At 41.5% G+C, this 24766-nt stretch overlaps 1 protein-coding gene across 4 annotated transcripts in view; it reads right to left on the reverse strand.

Annotated features, from left to right (window-relative positions):
* Positions 1-24766, reverse strand: part of LOC126401653 (nck-associated protein 5-like) — a 241384-nt gene that overhangs the window by 197325 nt on the left and 19293 nt on the right. For 2 of the 4 annotated variants that reach the window (XM_050063005.1, XM_050063010.1), the window contains exon 2: positions 14685-14787. In XM_050063005.1, the coding sequence (XP_049918962.1) occupies positions 14685-14787 (103 nt within the window). Of the gene's footprint in view, positions 1-14563; positions 14788-14894; positions 15030-24766 lie in introns of those variants that run through there. The other 2 variants (XM_050063006.1, XM_050063007.1) reach the window with 2 other exon arrangements.

Genomic DNA, 24766 nt, shown 5'->3' on the forward strand with positions numbered 1-24766 from the left:
TAATAAGGATATATTGATCATATCTAATATATGAGTGTTAACTAAAGGAAAGACCTCCTTAAGTAGCCTAGTTGGGATGGGGTCTAAGAGACACGTTGATGATTTAGATGAAGAAATCACTGCGGTCAATTCTTGAAGAGAAATTGGGGAGAAGCAATCTAAATATATATTAGGTCTTACAGCTGTGTTTGAGTAGGGATGAGATCACGTTGAAGGGCATGGTCACACATGTGCGATACTAACATGAAATGGAAATGGACATCAAATGGAAAAAAAAAAGAGTCGTCATTGAGGAGGCGATGTAGCCGTACTGTCTCAAACTCTCACAAACTTATAGGGGTGGCCCATAGGGAGTTGGGTTGGGAACTGGAGGGTCGCCAGCTCAAGTCCTATACCAAATATGGAGCGTGGACTGGTAGCTGGAGAGGTGCCAGTTCACCTCCTGGGCACCGTTGAGGTGCCCCTGAGCAAGACACTGAACCCCTACCCACTTGGAGCACTTGTCCATGGGCAGCCCCCTCGCTCTGACATCTCTCCATATATTGCATGCATAGGTCCTGTTTGTGCATGCGTGTGTATTTCAGGACTGTATGTATATGACAACAGACAACCTTGGGGATTAATACAGTATATTTTCTTCTTCTTCTAAATAAAACATTTGCTTCTAGTGGCAAAGCAAATTCACATTGGTGCATCGCATGGAGTTCAACTTTGTTAAAAACTGTGGTGAAGTTGAAGCCTTCATGACATGTCCCCATTTTAAAAGTCCCTTTTGCATCCCCTCTACTTTCAAAGTCTTGTTTTTAACCAAATAATTGTTAATACACTACTGTTTGGCCAGATGTCTGATCCTGGCTGAGAATGTGAACTGGGATGCTGACTTTACTCTGGTATACTCCAAAAAATGCCACACAGGAGCAGCATATTTAGCATATTCAGTGCTATTCTGGCAGATTTTAGCATGATGACAAGCTCAAATATATCCCAGCCTTTGTTTTGGTTACTGAAGTCCGAAATGTTTGAAGAAATGCAGGAAATTAGATTCAAATCACATTTTTTTTCAGGGTAGGACCACCAGACCCATCATTTTTCAGTCCCCCAGTTTTTCAAACCTAAGTTGCACCCTTGGGTTTGCATTATTGCATCAAAGAATTGGCCTGAAAAAACTTTGATTTCCAGATTTAAAACCTAACCTTATTGATACCTACAAAAGCATACAGTTGCTTCTTTTAATTAAGGTAGAGTGGGGAAATTATTATGACTTACAGTCACAAGAAAAGTGAATGCATTACTTCATCAGGGCAAGTCAGGACATCTGATCTGATCACGCTTCTTAGTGTGAAGCGATCAGAACTGGCATAATCAAAGCCTTATTCCCAGTGAAATATAAACACCTCATGTTTTTTTAATCTTCTAATTTAGCTGAACAACAACAGATTTACTCTTCAACTGTGTGACTCGCTTATCTTGATAAACTCTCACTCTCACACACCATGGCGTTTGATCCTGTCTGGAGATACCACCAGCAGACAGAGAGGACTGTCTTCTCTTTGTCCCTGCAGACTTCAGGCCTCTCAGAAGACCTCTGTGTTCCTGGCACAGAGCTCTTTTGAGGGACACCACAGGGTGAATATAAGCGCTAATGTTTGGGAAGCAACGCATGTGACTCCCACCGCACGCAGTAACGGATTCAACTTTGATCTCCATCATGATTGCGAGGAGAGAGTTTGCAATTGGCCCCTCAACTCAAAGGGCACAAAGGACGGTCTCACTGGACGAGGGAAAATGCACATCCAATTATAAGAGCTGGCACAATGCCCTCAGCAAGAGGGGACACACAGAAAGCAGAAACTCACTACAAAGTAAAATGCCTCCTCCCTGTTTGGAACAGACCCAAAAGCTTCCTCTTTTATTATCCCACTGACTATTTAGGTGTCTTTGATCGAGTGGCGAGCGATAAACCCTCAAAGATAACAACATCAACCTGTGCTCAGCAGGCGAGAGTGCAATTTATGCATTATCATCCCTGAGGCATGTAACGCACACGCAACTTGTGACCAAGGTGAGAGCCTTCAGCGCACATTAGCACACGTAAGTATGTCATTGGCAGGAAGAGAAGATGGTTCACGTTAAGCTGAGAATAAGCAGGTCAATGTTTGGCTTCAATATCACCCAAAGCAAAATGTGGTGATCATTTGCTTTCCTCACCCATGGGCGTTTTATGAGACAGTGGGCCCCTGGGCAAAGATATGCAAAAGGCCCCAGCAACTCTCCTACACAGAAGCAAGACTTAGACTTTGTGATGGTTTTTCCTAATTTTTTGTTGTTGTTTATGTGTCTTTGAGGTAATTTTGTGTCTCTCTAAGGAATGTTTGTGTCTTCATTGGTCATTTTGCATCTTGTTGGGGTAATTTTGTGTCTTTTTTAGTTGTTTTGTGTTTTTCTGAGGTTATTTTGTGTCGCTTTTTGGTTGTTTTGACCCTTTTTGTAGTTTTTTTGTCTCTTTGTCATTCCTTTTCATCTCTTCAGGTCATTTTCAGTCTCCTCCTTGTCAGTTCATGTTAATTTGATTAACATTCTGCAGGTGAAGGCTAGAGGGCCCCCTGACACTTGGACCATTTAGTAATCCATCCATGCATGCACCTGAAATAATTTTCAAACCTCCAATCAAATCCCTGCAAATGCCAGTAAAGTATATTTCTGACATGTTCAAATGACTTTAAGTCTTCACCTTCTTTTGGCCAAAATGTTTCAATCAAGAAAATGAAAGAGCCATTTAACTTCACTCCACGTGATGCCGAGATCCATAAAATATTATTTAACTGCCCTCATAAAAACACGGGCTAGGTATTAACAGGGGACTGCCAAATCTCATTACGTGGAGGCTGGAAAAACAGACGAGTGGCTCATATCAAAACAGCCTCAACAATTATTAAACCAATTTTACAAGCAGATGGAGGCCGCTTAGTCTCATCCACAGCGTGTGGTTGAATATGGGGGAAGCCGTTTGGTTTCATACTGGAGTCTAGGGAAAAGCCAACGCTGTAATCGCTCCTTGTTGGGCTCATGAGAGAGTTCCCATGAGACAAGAGGAGGAAAAACCTCAGCAAGTGCCCCAGAGTTTGCTGGGTTCCCACACCCTGCGGGCCCCGTGGCTACCCACGCGGTGAGCCCAGGTATGCGTGGTATGTCACCTGCACACTGAGGGAGCTGTCAGAGACCCGGCCGGAGGCTGGTACACCCCTGCTGAGAAGCTTGATTTAAACACTCTAGATGAAGTGTGAGAGAAAGAGCACTCTGGCTGCTCCAAGAAGAGTCTAAAGCTTTTTATGTAACCAGCTCCCATCCAAATTGTCCAATGAGCTTTGGCTTCAGAATGACACTTTACACCAGCTCCTCAGGAATCAGGCTGACACACTGAGAAGACACGGAGTGAGCACTCGTCCCCTGAGCTTGGCATCCTGTAACACACATGGCGTGAGAACGGGGCCCACGCCGAGGACGACATTGTCAGTGGATTTCTACTGTATAATTACACTCAATTAGTTTGAGCTGCTCAGTAATAATATCAAACCTCGCCGTTTGTCTGCCTGACGATGTGGCAGCCAATCAGATTAGACTGAGCATTTCTTCCCATCCAGCTACAGAGCCTGCTCCCCTGCTAAGTTTTATGTCTCCATTCTGTATTGTAACAACCAGCTGTAATGGGCTGTGGGGGGAGAAGAAGGAGGAAATCCAGCCTTGCCAAGCGGACTCCATGCTGGCTTACCATCTAATTCATTTGCACTTAAATTTAGCATAAACCAAACTAATTTGTCTGTTGTGGAGCTTGTTTCTGGGACAATTTTATTGTCTTACTTTCGCCAGTGGCGAATGGGCCAGGGAAACAAGTTGCAGCCTGATACAACAGCATGGCAGCAAATCAGCACGTAAAAGACTTTATACGAGGAGGAGGCTTGACAAAAGCCAGGGGGATTTTGCTAAACCCAAATGCTTCGGAGATAAACAGGAAAGCACTACCACATGCTGTTTATTCAATACAACTCACAACTATGCAGCAAGCGTTTAATCAGTAATGTGGAGCACTTGATTATTAACCCTCCCCTGCAGAGTGTTTTCAATTTGGCCTTTTGTTATCAATTATCTCTGAGCATGATTGCACGGCTGCACACATTATAAATGTCGGCGGGGATAAGGGTGTGGAAGAGAAAACAAGGACATGCATTCAGCAATTTAGGCATCCTTGGGTTGATGAGTATTACTTCACGGCTTGAGGAAATGCTTGAAACACCACATCTTGGATGGAAGCACTTTAGTAAATGGAAAAGAGACATTAGCTACAGACAGACCAAGACAAAACTAAGAAGACAAGAGGGTAAGGAGAGGTGCATTTCTGGCAACAATGAGCATCCAGTATGATCTGAGTACATGACGGGACATCATATCCATTCCAACAAGCAAGCCTGAATGTTTAAGTGCATTAAAGGAATAGTTTCAGTTTTTAAAGTGGGGTTTTATGAGGTATTTATCCACGGACAGTGTATTACCTACAGTAGATGGCAGTCAGCACGCCCCCAGTTTGGAGAAGCAGACAGTAGTACCGCCATGGAAGCTAAGCAATGTACTGCTGTGGATGGAGGCAGCGATTTCCGATGGGTGAACCACCTCAAATGATGCTGTTGTATCACTCTCCTCTGAGCCAGACTCTATCAAGAAAAACAGTGATTTAACGTTGCTGAACACAGGAGCCGCTGGTCTACCGTTGCCTCAATCACTTAGTTTGTTAGTGTTATTGTGTGAATTTGATGTTTTAAGGGATCAGTTTGGATTCACCACAGTCACACAATATCATTAACAAACTAACTGTTCGAGGCAACGGTAGAGCTGCAGCTCCTGTGTTCAGCAAGCTAAAATTACTGTTATTCCCAGTGGAGTTTGGTGGCTTTGGCGGGATGCCACCAGAAGAAGAAAGGGCTGTCTGCGGCAAGGTAAAGCAGTAAAAATATTCCAAATGTAACACAAACTTTAACTGATATTGATTTTTTTTAGTTGATTTTTTTTAGTTGTTGATGTCCCTGTCCACAGCAGTACTTTATTTAGCTTCTACGTTGGTACTCCTGTCTGCTTCTTCAAACTGGGGTCGCACCAACCACCATCTACTGTAGGAAATACACTGACTATGGATGCTTCATACTGTACAACCCCACCTCAAAAGATTCAAACTCTCCCTCAAAGGTGATTACGCACTACTTCAGACATGCTGATTAGCCAGTTTAGAAAAGCCTTTCATCTCAGGTTGGATTAAGGATGTCTGTGTTGCGCCAAACTTTCCAATAACAACAATCTGTCAGTCAGGCCAGCTGCATATAGGTGAAAAAATGGGCAGAGCTTCAAGCATGTTCTTTTCTCTGCATTCCTACTACTCAAAGCACTCGCTAAAAGATGTTGGCTACATGTAGGCTAAATGTATTTTTCAGTTGAATAAGTGAAACCATCAGACTCTTTTAGGGCAAGTTAAATCAGGTCAAGCTAAATCTAGCAACTCACTTGCCTGACCAGGCCAGTGGTGGCCACCAAATATTCTCTGTCAGTGGCCCCATATGGCTACTAAGTTTTCTTAAGTCACTTGTGAGAATTTGATTATATCGAGTTTAAAATGCCCCAGGCACTCAACTGTCAACATGTTGGATATGGCATCAGGGTCAGGATGGTGGGGACATAAAGCTAAGAAAAACATTTTTGTCAAAGACTGTAATTTTCAAGTATAAAATCAATTTCATGTTTACATTTTTTTTTTTTTTTTTTCATTTTCTCACGTCAGTTTGAATGTTATAAATGAGGGCTGTGGGCATATTTACATTCACACGAGAAGCGAAGAGTGGGCTCCTGAGCAAAAGTCCAGGGATTGTTGGACCCAACCACCACCCCTTCTGTCACGTCGAGCTCCCACATTGTTGTTACATACCACACTAAAAGGTGGCTTTTTGCATCTGTGTCTGTCTGATGCTGAAATCACTGACAAAGCGGTGGTTTTTAAAAAGTTGGGAATGAGACTGAAAAATTTGGAAGTGTGTATTATAGGTTTTCTACTGCTTCTTGTAATTTTTTTATTGCAGACATGACTGACTCAGGCACAAGGCTGGGAGGGATAGGAAGAGAAGTGAGGCAGAGGCAGGGAAGGGAGAGACATGAAAAGGGGTGAAAAACTTTTAAATTCAAATAAAATAGTTATTAGTTTTCATTCTGTTTATGTCTTTTCATTTATTAAAGTGTCGCAGTTAAGGGAGGCTGTGTCAGGTTGCCTTTTCTGTATTGATTTTACATAAGTTTGTGCCTATCTTTTGGCAACTCAGCCAACTAAAATGTACTTTCAACACCAAATTTAGAAGTTTGGTAGCCAAAAAGGCAAAAACTATGAGCCTCTGTCCCTGCTTTGGCACATTACCCTCCTCAGTCCTGATGATTTAAATGTTTACCTCAGTAGAAATGTTGCGTCAAACCTCTGTAATAGCCTCTACTGTATAGTATAGACCTCTGACAGAGCTTCTGCCGTGACCTAGTTAAAGCTGGCTGGCAGCAGCTAGCAACAGCTCACAAACCGTCCACGGCCATCGGGCTCACCGTGCGCGTCCCTGCATGACGAAGAGAGTCTCATCCGCAGGCGGGCATCAAATGATAAAAATAAATAGAGGCACAGAATCAACCCAGCAACACGGCTGTTATGTAATGCAAATGCTGCCCCAGTTACTCCTGAGTGCTGCTGTATGTGCTGCAACTCTGGGCCATCCCTGAGCTATATAACCTGATACAGATTAGATGGGAGCCGAGTATGGTAATAAAACGCATCAATAAGATGCTGAGAACGCTGACTAAGGGTCCAATTCATTTACAAATGTGTAAGGCCACACATCGAACACACAAACCTATACACAGACACAAAGTCAATTACTTATTCGAATGAAGCCTGGAGCTTTGAGCAGCTTTGGCGCAAACGCACTCAGGAAAATTCCCCCAAACCTCGCCTTCATACATTTAGGAAACATATGCCGACTCAATGCATTATGCATGTGTGAGGTAGCGGTCCTGACTGACATTCAAGCCCTATGTTCACCAAATTACCCATAGACGATTGATAGAAGCTTTGCATGAAGCCAGTCTATGAAACCCATCCAAAGAAGAGCAGACATAAATATTTTACCTGCTCCTCGGCTGACATATGGTATTTTGTCTTGAGCTTTGTGTGCTAGTGTGAAGTGAAAATCTGTCAGGGGTGTCCCCGGTGGACAATTTCTCTTGTTCATCATCCTAACAGCCCATGAAACATGTGGAATGCCTTGTGAAAGCAGCAAAGCCAAACATTTTCTGTGCGAAACATGAGTGTAATCTACCACAAGCTTGTGACAAAACAGAGTGAGCAGCACTCTGTCAAAACGTTGGCTCACACTGGGTCATCTGCCCAGGTCGTACACTCCAGTTATGTAAAGTGCAGTGTTAGCAGATGAGCCTCTGCGTTATGTTAATTTTGGGGGACTGGCCGAAACTGGTTCGCAGGTGACACTGGGGTGGGGCAGGGGGGGGGCAGAACATGCCTGGCGTCTGACGGAATGTCAGAGACAGTCTCTTGTGTTTTCTCAGATGCCTGAAAAAATAAATGTATCAGCGGCTCATATCCTCCCAGGAAAAGGAGTGTTTACAGAACTTAGTAGGTTTATCTGTGCCAGGGCTAGCAGGGCCAGCAGGACCACGAGGGCCAGAGACATCAAGTCCCCTATCAGCACTGGAAGAATAAAGACCCAGGTTTGAGTTTAGAGACAAACTCCATGGCCCCAAACTACTCGCTGAACAAAGGCTCATATAGTGCTGACAATAACCAGTAAATACACAGTTTTCATGTCTTTAGATATAAGTAACTTCAAAGCATCCACAGTAAATAAATCACATCCACACTGAGTGAGATGATAATGTATGTGTCATTGATTCAGCATGAATAAATGCTTCTTTAAATCAAACAAAATGGTTTTAAAATGTTATGACAGGAAATCTCTCTTTTATGATGTGTAGAGAATCTACCATTACCATTACAAGTGATATTTCATGCCTTTACTAACACCAAGAAAGACATATGTCTTTACATATATGTATATAGGGCAAGTTTGATATTTTTCAACCTGGACCCTATTTCTCCATATTTTTGTGTTTAAGGGGCTAATGGGAATAACAGTGAAACAGCTATACAGGCTGCAATGTAACCACTCAGGGCATGTTTGCACCGTCACTTTACATCAATTAAAAGTGCTTGTTTTTTATAAGTGTCTGACAACATTATGTAACGGATCCCTACAGAGATAGACGTTTTTGTTAAAGAGTAAGTTCCTTTTTGTTCAATCAAAAACAGCCTCAAAATCGCCATCGCCAAACCCACCAGCATGTATAGAGCCAGCATATTTTCACATCTAACTGGATAAATTAAGGGTTTATTTGAACCAAACCAGAGTTGGTGATTGTTGGAACAGTGGAATGATGAACCAAGATGTTTTTTGTGAATTTTAATTGAATAAACATCCTTTGAATAAAGTGTGTTTTACAATAATAAAACTACTGTTTATTTAAATGGAGTCTGGTGGGTTTACCAATGAAAGAGAGTTACTGCCTCAAGCAAGGGAAATCAAGTATCTCGGGGACTTGTTCACGAGTGAGGGTAGAATGGAGTGTGAGATGGATTGTCGTGGTAAGGAGGGAGCTGAGCTAGAAGGCAAAGCTTTCGACTTAATGGTCCATCTACGTTCCAACCCTCACCTATGGTCATGAGCTTTGGGTAGTGACCGAAGAATGAGATCGTGAATACATACGGCCAAAATGAGTTTACTCTGAAGGGTGGCTGGGCTCAGCCTTAGAGATAGGGTAAGGAGCTCGGACATCCGGAGGGAGCTCGGAGTAGCTCCTTCGCGTCAAAAAGGATCAGTTGAGGTGGTTCGGGCATCTGATCAGGATGCCTCCTGGGTGTCTACTGTTAGAGGTGTTCTGGGTACATCCCAATGGTAAGGGGCCCGAGGGCAGACCCTGGAAAGCTGGAAAGCATCACTAGGGACAGGGACGTCTGGAGCTCAGCCTGCTGGCCATGTGACCTGGCTTTGGATATGCATGGAAAGGGGGTGCGCTGGTGATAGTGATTTCAGAGAAAGGATCCCTACAGAGACAGACTTTTCTATAAAGAATTAGTTCCTTTTTGTTTAACAAGAAACAGCCCCAAAATTGTCACCACCAAACCCACCAGACTCCATTTAAATAATCAATAATTTTAGCGTGTATAGAGCCAGGATATTTTCACATCTAATTGGGTGAATTAAGGGTTTATTTCAAGCAAACCAGAGTGATTGTTGGAACAGTGGAAAAACGAACCAAGATGGCTTTTGCAAGTTTTATTTTGTTTCTGCTGACTTTGAATTAAGTCTGTTTAACAATGACAAAAATATTTTTTTATTTAAATGGAGTCTGGTGGGTTTGAAGGTGGTAATTTCAGGGCTGTTTTTGGTTAAACAAAAAGGATCTTACTCTTTAACAAAAAGGTCTATCTCTGTAGGGATCCTTTACATAATGTTGTCAGACACTTAGAATAACAATCTTAGCCTTTCAGAGGCAAAAACAAGCACTTTTAATGGATGTACATCCGCCAAGTGTCGGCCTGTTTTGCGGCTGCGGACTGCAGCCGTCTCACTTAAGCTAGCTTCACAAAATTGTTGTTCCCATTTGTCACGAAGACACAAAAACATCATAAAATAGGGTCTAGGTTGAAAAACACTGGTAACAAACTTCTTCTTCAACTTTAAATTTGCTCCTACCAATCACAAAAGCAGCATGCACTCTTCATGGTTGCTCATGCCATGGAATCAAATCTGCACACTGCCACCAGATCTATGCTGGACCTTTACCAAAATGCTCCAGGCTTCCTCATGTCCCACTATTAAAGCAACCCGGCACCCTTATGCTCCCGCTGCCCCGAGTGAGAATAAGTCATTGAGGGAGGAAAGAGTGGGGACAAAAAGAGGAAAACGATAAAGTAAGACAAAGAGACAGACTTGAGTAAGGTCGCAAGAGGAGAGAGAGTGAGAGTTATAGGAGGACAAACATGAGAAAGTCAAATGAGTGCACAAGAGAGGAGGAAGGCGAAAAGAAGGGAAAAAAGGGAAAAAATGCATGCATGGATAGTCGAGTGGACAAATGTGAGCATGTTGAATCATAAACCCATATCACAAATATGACCTACTTTCATTTCCCTCACAGTAAATCAGGTCGCCGTGTATCCAATTAAAGCAATTAAAGCCACAGTAAATCCCATATCAACTAACAACCAGTAATGACAGTGATAGCGTTCGGGAAAGTCTTTATGAATCACACAGTCGTCGGATAAGAAACTGCACAAAAGCAATCATCCACTGTGTAACAGGAAATTACACATTCACAAACTGCTCTGGATAAATTATAAATTAGGCGGTGTCTCGTCTCAATTGCTCTGGTGTTTTTTCTAGATTCACTCTCACAGTTTTTAGGAAGTGATTGACAGTCAGAGGTTTGTCAACATCAACAACATCAATTTTTGATGTTCTCTGGATCACAGAAGTTATTTTGTGATTTTTGATATTAAAAATTTAGTTTCTTGGTGTATCTATGGCTACGTTCACATTACTGGGCTTAATGCTCAAATCGGATTTCTTTTTCCAGATCCGATCGTTCTGCCTAGACTGTTCACAGTCATGTTTGAAATGACCAACATCCGACATCAGTGTCTCTGCTGTGAAATGCCTCAAATGCAACCAATAACATCACACAAATGTGTGTTGGAACAACAACAAAAAAACATCACATTTGTGAGCAAGCGTTTGGGGGAAAAAATTAAAGACATAGCAATGCAAGCTCTCATCTACCAAATAATGTGCCGCTGAAGTCCATGGATGTATAGAGACCTTTGCTGTGGTGTCCGAGTGCAGCCATCCAGCTAACCTCCGGTTTAGCCATCTGCTAACTTGAATGGGGTTAAAATGATTTAGTTGTGTATCTCTTCCAGACTGAATGGATCAAATCCTGAAAGTGTAGTCATTTCGAGGGGGGTTGTGACACTAATTTACAGACGTCTCAGTCACAATGTAAGTCCACGGCAGAGGTTGGCAACCTGTGGCTCCAGAGTCACATGCGGCTCTCTTCGACAGAAAATTATATAGAAATGAATAACCTTTGTTTTTTTACATTTTAATGTTCATTTCTTGTTGTAGGCCTGAAGTGATTATTACAGTCTCCAACTCTAAAAATGCATAGCCTATACACATAACATGATGTTTCATTTCATTTCATCAACCAGAGTCTTCCTAGCTAGTTAGCTGTGGATTGCAAATCCAAAAAGGGAAAAGTCTCAGGGGAAAATAGAGAATTTAATAGTGCGTGGACAAATATGTTTGCTTTTATTGGCAATGCTGCAAAGTTAAAGTACCAAATAATCAAAAATAGCCCTCTGCAGAATAGCCATCTTGTGCTAAAACATATGATTAAATGCTCCTTAAGATCTACAGCCACAGAAAATAAATGCGCTGTTAGGTTACATTATGTGGAAGGTTTCCAATAGCAGATTACTATAATAATTTCATTACACAAAACAAAATTCCATGACTTTTTCAAAACTTTCAATGATTTTACTAAGTCCATGATCTTTCAAGGCCTGGCTTTTGGCTTTTCCAGGTTTTCCAGGACCATGGGAATTCAATATGACTGTTCTTACAGCGGTTGCATGGCCAGTGATCAACAAATTCTCACTCCGACCTCGTCACATATCGACGTTTGGTCATGGACTTAACTTTAGTAGCTGTCCTGCCACGTTTCCCCCTGATGCCACCAGGCACCGTTACACAATAATGCTGACTGGCTGCATATCATGCTGACGTGAAAGGACGGCTTTTTAAGACAGTGTCTGGTGTCAGAAATCACCGACCAAGTGCTGGATTTCGAAGTCTTCGGAGTGAGACCAGGTTACCGTGATCAGATTTGTTTTAGATTTAGGACCAAACATCAATTTGGCCACTATTGCATAGAATAAAAAAAATTCTGTGTTGACACTACTCTGAAAAAATCAGATCTGTGTCACATGAGAGCAAAAAAGTCAGAGTTGAGCCACATTTGCTTGTATATGAACATAGCCTATGTTACATCAATCTAGTCAAGGATTTCCTACATTTCCTAGAATGCATTTTGAGAGATAAACAGATATCTAAAAGGATCTATATGAAATCTGTTCATCAGGGCAGCGCAGGGTTTCCTTTAATCACTGAGGGTCAGTTGCCTGTCAGCAGTGGGTTAACAGGTCATAAAGTCAGGTCAAATCAATAAAGTCTGTTGACATCTTTCAGCTTCATTAAAGCCCCACAGTCAGTAACATTCACAGCAAATTGCACCATAAACAACAAAATGCAGCATAAAACTGTTTTTTACCTCATGGTTTATAGTGTAAACAGTGTACAGTCTTTTTTTCTGATTAGTTACACTGAGAGACTGCACTCGAAGTGTGTTAGCTATTTCATCTGCAACAAATGTGTCCTAAATGGCTTCAGCATTTCCTATACCAGAATTCTATTTTAAGACTCTTGATGTATTATTTCCTGTGCAGTGACTGCACACTGTATGCACCGAGGGGGAATTAAGCTCCTTCACCATCATGCAGACACATCACAGCAGCCACTGTATGTCCGCACTTGACATTCCAAAGAGGCTACTTGTGAGCAGATTCACCTTCAGTTAACCCTGAGCCAAAACAAGTTTCCACTCCTGTGATTCGCGAGAGCGGCGCGGCGTAGAGAGATAAGCTTGTCAGTCACCGGTGGCCACAGCGTGTTTCACAAACAGTCATGGGAGATTGTTTTTTCTCTCTGCTGCTGCTTGACACGTGGACGTGTGTGGGGGAGTGTGTGTGTTTGTGTGCACTTTTGTTTTAGTGTTAATGCTTGAATCTCTAAACTAAAATGGAAGGAGTCTCTGTCTGTCTGTCTGTCTGTCTGTCTGTCCGTCCTTAAATTTTCTTGACATCCGTTCATCCTATCAACTTCACGCTTGCCGGGTGTATTGCTGAGGACCCAGGGAAGTGCAGTGCCAAGTGCAAGATCTCAATATCAAAGGCACATATTTACTTGTAGTAAGCATATCACAAAACCATAAATTTGGTAGTTGATAACAATACCAGATACATTTCATGAATCTTGATACCAAAGTTGATACCATGGTAAAAAAAAACAAAAAAACAATACATCTCATGTACTTAAACATACACTCTTAAATGTAATATGAATTGTATTGTTAATCCCTGATGATCCCCCTCCAACACAAAATACTATACTTTGTGGGTTCATGAGATTTTTGGGGAGGCGAGGAAGCATATTTTTCCTCCACTGCTGTTATTGTTCCGCAATTGTACATGTAATGGCTAATTTATGCTCAACATAGCTTTGTATATGGACATGGACGGAGGCTCTGAGTACTTTTGTCCATATTTGTGCACAAAACAAAGTAGTACCACTGTAGATGACTGTTGTGGAACGTAACAAATCTGTGATATAGGCCATGTGTACATGAAACCAATGTGTCTGGTTGCCCGATTCAGCTGCGACACGGCATAAATGATTTGGGCCAAATCAGCTGGCCCAATTTTGGCTACGGACTCTGCCATCACTGGGGACACTCAGCACCTCATCATGCTGCTGGCATTCGAAGCATAGCGTAAATACGCAGCACTCCCATTACAAAGAATTCATAAACTACACAGGCTTCTGGAAAAAAAACTTAATGGCAGACCAGAACACTTGTATGCACATATGCTGCCCTGTCAAGTACAGAAGAATACCATACTGGAGAAAACAAAAACAAATACTGTCGTGCTTTCAAAACTTTGGCATCAACCTGGTACCAACATATTAGTTCACATGACTTCCCTAATGAGCAGTACATTACCACCACGAGAAATACACACTGTGAGGTGTATTGAGAGGGGATCTCTCACTCTCTGTTGCTCACTGCAGTACTTTCAGGAATAGATGAAGAAAGAGAGACCGGATATATTACATTGTAACTTTAATAATAAACGCTTTGTTCCCAGTCCCAAGGTAGCAAAGTTTCAAGTGTGAAATTGTTTGGATGGGCAGTTCTTGAGAAAAGTTGCAAGCAGCTATCCCTGAGGCCAAGCACTCTGTCTATTCTGGACACTGTGCTGGTTTTCATAAATGTTAATTTTCTTGTCTGATTGATAGAATACAAAAGAAATCTACTACATTCTGATCATCATTGACTCACTATTGTCTCTCAATTCTAAACACTTGATTTAAGTGGATCTCATTTGCCAGAAAAAAGAAAGTAAAGCATCTTCCCACTGTATAAAGAGAATAAAGAGCGCCAAACAAATACTTAGTGGGAAGTGCAGTCCAAACAATCAACAGCAATGACAGCATGGTCCCAAAGACAACATCATAAACAAAAATAGTGACAGGTTCTACAGTTGTGGCCATTGGTTAAATCTAAAGAAATGTGTGTTTACCTGAAATTCAGTGCAGCAACAGATCATCAAGACAAAATGAGGTCATTCCACAATGTCTGCTTCCTGACTAAGTGACCATTCTGACAGAGCGTGTGTTAGGTGTGTGTGAGGATTGACTCACCGGCAGGCCGCTGTCAAGAGACAATCTCTTTAACTGCTCTCTCCTCTCCAGGTGTCTGTTCATGTTCCCTCGGCCCCGCAGTGATCCACACACCTGGGAAGCCCTGGAGGGAGGGAAAAGGGGAGGAGTGAGAGGACAGAGGGAGAAAGTCAACAAGGAACACCTCACGTCCGGTGGGTCACGTTTCAGCTGTTAGAGAGGGGCTTTCACCTTTCAAGGAAGATCAGAGTCCAAGTGAAAAGCAGCAGAGGCAGCACTTTCAGACACAGTTACAGTCTTTCTCTTTGACCTAACTGCTGTTGCCGTCTCTATAAATTCAAGCCTTACAGCAGCGGAAGTGCAAACCTCTCCTTGGGCCTGACAGGACTCTGGGATCACAAGGCTCCAGCTGGATCTTACTGCTTGCTCTCGGCGTCACCCATGCATCCCGCCCTCCAACCCAACCCCAAACCCCAAGCTTCAGCCCTTTTGTTTTTCTAGGCCTCTCCAAACAGTGCTGGGAACCAGTCCGACCTGGTCTGACTGAGGCCGCAGCAGAAGATAAACACTTCACTTCACGCATACTACTCCTTTACAAAGAGCCTGGGCTTTAGAGTCACTGCGGTGGTGCACAGAGTAAGCACACCATTTCCTCAGTGGTGAGGACGGGGTCAAAGGTCAGCTGATGGACGCTTTAGGGTCACAGACCCTGTCTGTAAAACACAACATGTAGTACTGAGTGCAGGTATGCGTGGATAAATCCAAGATGTGTCCTACATAAATAAGATAAAGATTCCACCTATATGTTAAAGGTACAATGTGTAAGATAAGGCCAGAGTTCTAATTTAGAACATTGAAAAAATTAACTAACATTATCAAATACTTTAATTACATTATGTCAAAGATGCATGTATTGCGTTGCAGAGATATCTGCTGAAATGAGCATGCTAACGAGCTAATGCTAGTGTCACTTTTATTTAGGTATATTTTAAGTTTTTTATCTAGTCCAGTTTAGTTTCAGTTAGTTTCCACAGTGGGTTTGCTCATTTTATATTAATATTTATTAGTTTCAATCTTAGTTTTAGATTTTTTTGTTACAATATGTGGGGCATTTGTCGGGGGCAAGATTTATTTTGTTATCTAAGTGAAGAGTAAATTAGGATTTATACTATGCCGTAGCCTACGCATGTGGCCTACGCCATTGTGAGCATTTACACATGTGGGATTGTGTGTCTGTGTCACTCTGCAGTTAGATTCACTGGTTGGCGGTGGGGTTTCTGTGAAGTGCTGTAAAGTTTAGTTGATTCAAAACACACATTAAACACACATTAAACATGGCTTAATAGAGACAATTTCAAACACAAGTACACAAATCAGCTTCACTATAAGTTGCAGAATTCACAAACAAAGCACTTGTCTTTATCTGGACACATTTTCCCCACAAATACAACATGCTAATGTTTTTAGCACAAGCCTATGGCATTTTACATTGTATAATTTAGCCTAGCAGCTAGCTTTTCCTCTACTCATATGAAGCCAGGGACAACAGCAACATTAAACAAAGGTAACGTTACAAAATTCAGCTCCATTACAACTCACAAGGTTCACCAACAAAACAACTGTCTTATACTAAACACGTTTTCCAACATGCTAACGTTATTAGCACAAGCCTATGGCATTTCACATTGTATAAATTAGCCTAGCAACTAGCGCAGATTTAAGATTCAAATGAAGCCAGGATAAATCACACACAAGACTTCAAATGTGATTTTGTGGAGGCTTTTTTGTGTCTACAATTTCTTGTTTCTCATCCGTATAACGAGGGAAATAATTTTGATCTTAAAAAAATGTGCGCAATGTGTAGTTACATTTCTGGAGAGGTGCATGTCAAGCTAAGGCATAGGTTACGGCGTACACAGAGTCATTGCATTGTTTCAACATAAAAGTAGAAATCCCACTTAAGTGATAGTCTATATTTTATATTTCAGTTGACTGAAAGTTTTCTCACACCTAGTTTTTAGTTTAGTTTCAGGTAACTTTAATAACATTGGCCGGGGCTGCCTTGTCCTGTCTTGTAATACCACTTGTGCCTCAAGAGGCTATAGTGAGTCACTGTAGGGTCCAGTATGCCCTCAGTCCAACATGAGAGAACAAAGAAGTAGAGCCACAGTTAGTGGCACAGCCAACACAAAGGCAACATCCACACTAATAAGGTTTAAAACACATAACTTTTTATCATACAAAACAGAGCTGAGGCTCTTTGCAGGTGACCTTTATCACTATCCCAACCAACAGCTCCTGGCAAAAAAAACATGTTCAGCGGCAATAAAAAAAGGAAGTGATATAAAAAGAAGCAAGAGTAAACATTGGCGTGGCTTTCAACCGCTCGAGACAGCTCCCTGCAATTAAAGAGATGAGGCTTAATGCTGAACTTCTTTAGACGGTTAAATAACGTCTAATGTTGGCTATTGACAATATGACAACACAAATCGTACCGAAAAACATTCTAAATGACGTCAATATAATTTTGATGTGGCTGTTTTCTTGCTACTATGGTCTTGCTAAAACTGTAATCACTATAATCAAGCTGAACTTACACTTTATGTCAACACCACAGGTCAAGATTATAAAATAGCAGTATCATTTTGAATTTTGCTTGTTCTTGCCCTGCTGTTTGTTGGCTGCAGTGGCATTGCTAGGCCTGGCTGAGGCTTCAGCCACAAATGTTAAATAAATTGCCCGAGATCTAACTATATAAGCTATATTAATGTTTTCAAAAATAAGAATAGGCCTGATAATAGAAAAAAACGCCCCTGATCTAATCTGTCAGTCAGCTTTTAGGCCCAGTTCAGACCAAAGATTCATGACGAGCTGAGTTGAAACAGGCAAGTTCTTGCAATGCGCCATTCTGCAATGTTCTAAAAACCTGTGGGTTCACACCAATGTAACAAGATGAGACGGTGTATCATCTCTATGCAACAACTCTCTGTACTTCCGTTCTGATTTGCAGCTTTTCAAGATTATTTTGTGGCTGAATATAATTTGTAGCTTCTTAAATAGTGAATAAGGACAGTGATAGTGAGATACTGGCTACAGCTGCATTTGTAGTAGTGATGAAACAGTGAAAAACACAAAATGAGCATCAGATGGACTGTATTCATAATAAATACACCACAATATAAATAACCAGCGCCAATTAATCAGCCAATGAGAATGTGTGTGTGGATTTGGCGTGAGCACATACAGCGACCCACCTTTTGACACCAGCACACCATGAGGATGGAAACAGAGAGCTCAGCGGGTATAGAGCACCTGCCTCAGTAAGAGAACACACTGTCTGGGCTCATTTTGACTTGACCAAGGGACTTCACTAGAAGCCCTTTGGCTATAGAAACAGGTGATGTGCTTTATGTTCTAAAACCAGCTCCTGCAGATCTGACCAGCTAATTGCAGGTGACACCATCAGCAAGCTTGAGTCGAGCTCAGACCAGCCAGTTCACACCGGTCCAACCTTTCTCTGCAATGTTCTAAAACGATTTCATCTCATTGGAGATCTTTGGTCTGAACTGGGCTTTCTTGAATAATGTACTTAGTTATATTCCACCACTGTTAACGTAAATACATACATTTAACTGTTTTTCCAACTCTAGTCAATATTTTTTTAATGATAGCAGTTGTAAAGTTTTCTGTTTCTACTCAATAGTAAATATTAACAACTACTAATATTTTTAACATAACAATTCTTAATTTATCAAATCAAATAATTAATTTTTTTCAAATTTTTGAAAGTTTAAAAATAAATAATAAATAAAAATGGAGCTTGTTCATAAAAAGAAAATTCCCCGCGGACCCCCAAGTGTCCTCAAATCCTAGAGACACCCCTGGATAGTAGTCGGCTTTAACACTGGCACTAGTAGTCAATCGCTGAAATGTGACCCCTATTTCTTTGGAGCATGCTGCCAGGCATTATACTATACATTTCACCTAAAAAGTACAGGATATGAATCAAGCAAAGTCCAGGAAGTTAATCCAAATACTTGACAGTGTTGTACTCCGTCATTAACTTTAACATATACTGCTGTTAGCTCTTGCCTAGGGTTGGGACTCGTTAGGATTTTAACGGTCCGATTCCTTACCGATTCCTACATTATATTCATTATACTTGCTATACTTAAACAAGTATATAATTAACACAAATGCAATCATACAAATACAAAAACTTTATTCTAACTGTTGCACAGTACAATTAGATGAAAATACACATTTGTGTGTGGTGTGTATTTCAGATTTAGAGCTTGTATCATCTCCCTGAGAATATATAACAACAAAAAGTGATTCTCTGATTTCTACACTATTAAAATTAACCACAACAATGCAATAAAAAATACTGACGTGACAACACCTGAACATAACACACACAGACACATTGGCTGTTTGTTTCTACCGCTCCCCTCGCTGGAAGTGGACCTCCCGCCGTCCGCCTTTATTAAACGCTGAAAATTAAATAAAAGATTATCTTGAGTAACTGGGTCATGATTTCTTGAAAGAGACATTGTCAAGCCGAGTGCCATCTAGTTCCATTATGATAGAGAGAAGGCAGACATCTCAGCAAATCAAACCAAAACAATCTAGACTGATAAACAGCACTACAGGTAAGAGGAAAAATATGTATGTTTTGACTTTGGAGTGAACTGTCCCTTTAATCTTAAAGTACAAGACAGAGTCACATCTTTTAAGGACACCCCGTGACAGCGTGGGATTTCTCTAGGTACTCTAGCTTCCTCCCATAGTCCAAAGACATGCAGGTTAATTGGTGACTCTAAATTGTCCGTAGGTGTGAATATGAGCGTGAATGGTTGTCTGTCTCTATGTGTTAGCCCTGTGATAGTCTGGCCACCTGTCCAGGGTGTACCCTGCCTCTCGCCCAATGTCAGCTGGGATAGGCTCCAGCCCCCCCCCCCGCGACCCTCAAGAGGATAAGCGGTTAGAAAATGAATAGATGGATGGATGTTTATTTAAGTAATTAGATTCCAGTTTTTAAGAGTTTAATTTATTCCTTTGTCTAAGTAACTACCTCAACACTGGTTGGCAAAGGACAGTGAACCTTGAAAGGACAGTTATTATTTTAAGAAGAGGTATTTTCAGGTATTTTCCACAGTAAACACTATGGTTACAAACAAATACCACCCAAAAATCATCCTCAGCGTAAGATCCACTGGTGCGATAACCACATGCCTGCTCAGTGTCACTGTTGGCCACTAGGTTCAGAATGAGGCTGAATTGTATTCCATCCCATTTTTTTCAGGTCAGTTGTGTTTACTTGCCTCACAAACCTACTTATGCAACCACACTCTCAAACAGTGTCCCAAAGTGCCTTTTGCATCTGCTGCAGGCTACATCTGTTACACCCTGTCTGAAGCTTCAGCAGCGTGACTGCACTTGTCAAACATCCCCACACATCAACATGACGTGCTCCATCCACTGCCAATCTGGGGAGTCAAAACGTATCGACACGAGGCCAGCGCAAACGTCGGATCAGCCACTACGTTTTCATCCAGAACTGATGTTAGATTCCTTAACATGACACTGTCTCCTTATGCCCCATTTCTGAATCCCCCTGGGTTATGCAGTGTGTAAGGAAGTGGCCTAATCAGCGAAGAGGATGTGAAATGCTCCGTCTTTAATGACACAGAAACATCAGACTCCTGCCTGTCTCCCAGTCTGCCTTTGTAATGACTAATTGTGCAAGTGTATTGCATCAGATGAAATTCTCTGGTCTATGTTTAGATTGCATTTCAGTTTGGTCCCTTTCCGCTGGAGATTAGAAGAGGAAGTAGAGCCTGTGGCCTCCCTTGGATGCAGAGATAGAGGGGGGGTTATAGGAAATTGAGAGTAAATGATTAGAATGGATTATAGCTGTGTGCCTGATTGCCCAGACCCAACATAGAAAACACAGACACCCTTTTCCTTAGGGTATTGAAAGTGTGAGGCATGAGGTAGTGGATGGATCGAATGTGATAAAGCTTAAGCAAACACATTATAAGCCAGATATCAGGGAATTCAGATAAAAGCCAAGCAAACTCCCGCTTCTGACAGTTAAATGAAACCAATGATGCTTAGTCTTTTTGCTGTCAGTTGCCCTTAAGCTCCAAAAAGCTTAAGCATGTGAGATCACAAAATGAATAAAGCTGCAATAGTTGGCAGTTAAGACACTGATTTCATTAAAAAGGGAAGTTGTTACCAGTTACTCTGTGCTGAAACCATAAAACACCCAGCCAGTCACAGCCAGAGACAATCTGTGTCTTGTTAGTCGATGCATTCAGCTAAGACATTTAAAGAGCATTACATAAATGGGTAAAACTGTCACGGCTGGTGGTGTCATTGCTTTGGTTTGTTTGGACTGCACTGCTCACTGGTGCTGGAGTATTTTCTGTAAGTTTAAAGGAGCAGTGTGTAGTGGCAACTAGATGTGAGGACTGCATATTGCAACCCGCTGAAACTTCCCCCAGTTAAAATTCCTTCAGTGTTCATTGTTCAGGAGATTTTTACCAGGAGCTTAATTATCGGCAGGAATCTCTTCCTCTCCAAAACAAACAGACCCACTGATTAAAACTGGTAAAATCCTAAATAAAGCAGTTTCACGTTGCAAATCAGTGTTTCTCTGATGCTCTTTGGCAGCCATATGCACAGATCATAGCTGTCAAGTCTCCCGTTTTGGCCGGGAAACTACCGTATTTTACCCCTCTTTCCCACCGTCCTCCCGTATTAGTATTTTCGCGTAAATCTCCTGTATTATAATATAGTTAAAAAAAACAAACAAAAAAAAATATTCCTCTGCCTCTCCAAACTGAACTCTGTCACTAGCCTTGCGAGAACTGCCACCTACAGTAGACAGTTGACAAGTGGTTATTTTAGATTTCCTGTACACCTGTCTTAAAATGTAAGGGATACTGGAGCTTGGTTGGGGTGGTGGGACGGCTCGCGGTGGGCACTGGAAAATTTCCCTTATTTTCAAATCCAAAACTTGACAGGTATGGTACAGATAGACCCAAGGTGGTGCCCAAGCACCTGCCCTTTTGCCCTCTGACTAGATAGGTGCCCTGTTTTGCGAGACATTTCTTTTCTTTTTATTTTTCTAATTTAATATTTTAGTTTTTAAATTTGGCCAATGGTATCAATTCTGCATGAAAAGCATGTTGAGTTGTCATTCTGCCAGACCACAAGAGCCCCTGCCCATCCCTCATCAACGTCCCGTCTCACAGTTAACGCACTTAAATCAAGCACCCTGCAGAGCAGTGTCCACGTCTCCCAGTGACCTGGCTTCATGCACAGCCTTAAGCCTTGGTATTGTTTGTAAGTGTTGTGAGATTAAGCTATTAAAACATCTCAATATAGCCAGTGTAATTTGGGCAATAACCCACCAAGTAAACTAGTCTGGTGTAAAATCACACCGTCTCCCTACAACTCTCTGGCTGATTTCAGGTCACCAACCACCCAGTGCAAGCAGAGACACAGGCCAAATTGCTTTCCCACTTCCACATGTCCTTCAAAACCAAAACTCAACTCGAAATAATGTTTTGATCTCCCGGCTCTAATTATTCATTTGAATAAATCTGAAATGCAGTTTTGTGCTGCAGGCATCTGTACTCTGGGATTCTTTATGATTATTTAAAGCTTATTTAGAGGATAATTTTAAGTATGAGTATGTGACTATTTACAAAATCACAGCAGATTTCCCATATACACAAACTTTATTGTTTACAAATTCTTTGGCGGTGGATTGAATTTATACACAGTGTTGACTCAGCAAAGATAACATGAAGTAAGACACGCTGATCTACAGGAGAATAAATATTTGAGTACAATATGCCTGAGAGTGTTACTGCAATAAAGTCTGTTATTATTTTGATTGGTCACTTGCCACCTGAATTTTGTTTTCTGTTACATAAATCAAGACATTCCTGGTAAAAACTGATGCAGAAAAATTCACCAGCGACTTAAAATACAGATTCAGGAGGATTTTAACGGGAGCGGAATTATCTGCAGAGGTCTGTTGCTCTACAAAACAAATGGACCCAGTGATTTAAACCGGTAGAAACACTGGATAAAGCAGTTTCACATTAAAATCATTGTTCCTCCGATGCTGTTTGGCATGTCATGGAGGGGCTGCTAACTATGGTGGCCGATGCAAAAATGCAAATGGCCCTATCTTGAGCCAGTGTTTGTTTTTTCTGTTCTGGTCTACTGTAGAAACATGACAGTGCAACATAGCTGACTCTGGAGACAAGGACCCGCTCCCTATGTAGATACAAACAGCTCAGTCTAAGGTAACAAAAACACAAAGGTTCTTATTTTCAGGTGATTATACACTAAAGAAAACATACTTTTTATATTCCATTTCAGTCAATATATTCTCCTAAATCCTACACACTGGACCTTTAAACATTAAGTTATGGTATTCCTTCACCAGGCAGAACCAGTGTTCATAGAAGCATAGAAATCAGATTGGCTGTCGAAAGCTGATGTCTGTAAAAAAAAAAAAAAAAAAAAAAAAGCAGTGCCATGGACAATTTTCCTCATCCGACAAACTTGTTGACTGCCTGCACATTGTTCATTTTTTTGGTTAGTTTTGAAAGGAAATGAAACACTAAAAGATTGTTGGCCCTGGCACATGCTACTTAAAATATGCAGTGGCACACTGGTTAAACAAGTACTGGTTTGGTGACTAACTATTTATTCATTCATTCATTTCCGTAACCGCTTATCCTCTTGAGGGTCGCGGGGGGACTAGAGCCTATCCCAGCTGACATTGGGCGAGAGGCAGGGTACACCCTGGACAGGTCGCTAAACTATCACAGGGCTAACACATAGAGACAGACAACCATTTACTCACATTCACACCTATGGACAATTTAGGGTAACCAATTAACCTGCATGTCTTTGGACTGTGGGAGGAAGCTAGAGTACCTAGAGAAATCCCACGCTGTCACGGGGTGTCCTTAAAAGATGTGACTCTGTCTTGTACTTTAAGATTAAAGGGACAGTTCACTCCAAAGTCAAAATATACATATTTTTCCTCTTACCTGTAGTGCTGTTTATCAGTCTAAATTGTTTTGGTTTGATTTGCTGAGATGTCTGCCTTCTCTCTATCATAATGGAACTAGATGGCACTCGGCTTGACAATGTCTCTTTCAAGAAATCATGACCCAGTTACTCAAGATAATCCACAGACCTAGTTGTGCACAGTTTCACCTCACAGAGGTAAGTGTGCATCTACTGCTAACTCACCTAGCACCACTGAGCTAGCTGTACAAATCTGTACAAACAGAAGCGGACATAACGTTGAAGGAGGGGACCCAGTCATTCCCATAAAATGTGCTCATGGGGGCATGAAGCCAAAAAACTTTGACTTCCTGGATATAAAATTGCCAGAATCTTCTGCTTTGTTGGGCCCATACAGCCAGAGCACTACACACACTCTCACGAGCTGAGCAGCTAAATTCAGATTTAGCACTCCACTTACTTGAATGGGGATGAAATTATTTAATCGTGTGGCTTTTCAAGACTTTCAAAATGTTATCAGACCAAATGGATTAAAAGGTAAATACTCAAAGAAAAAAATCATGACCCTGTTACTAAAGATAATCCACAGACCTTGTTGTGAGCAGCATAATGACTCATTTTGTTTCAGTATTGAGATTTAATCTATTTGGTCTGATAACATTTTGAAAGCCTAGAAGAGTCGCATGATTAAATCATTTTATCCCTGTTCAAGTTAGCAGAGTGCTAATCATAGGTTAGCTGCTCGGCTTATGAAAGTGTGTTGTGATTATGCTGTATGGGCCAGACGAAGCAGATGATACAGGTAATTTTATACCCAGGATGTCAAACTTATTTGGCTTCATACGCCACTGAGCAACTATTATGGGAATGACTGGGGCCCCGTCTCCAACACTGTATCCAGTTCTCTTTGTACATCCATGGTAATGGTAGCTAGCTCAGTGGTGCTAGGTGAGCTAGGAGTAGATGCACGCTCAGGCAAGGATGCCATTAATCTTTACATCTCGCGCTGTCACACATACGAGGCTCACGTCCATGAGTAG

Source organism: Epinephelus moara, chromosome 15 (genome assembly GCF_006386435.1).
Source record: "Epinephelus moara isolate mb chromosome 15, YSFRI_EMoa_1.0, whole genome shotgun sequence".
NCBI lineage: Eukaryota > Metazoa > Chordata > Actinopteri > Perciformes > Serranidae > Epinephelus > Epinephelus moara.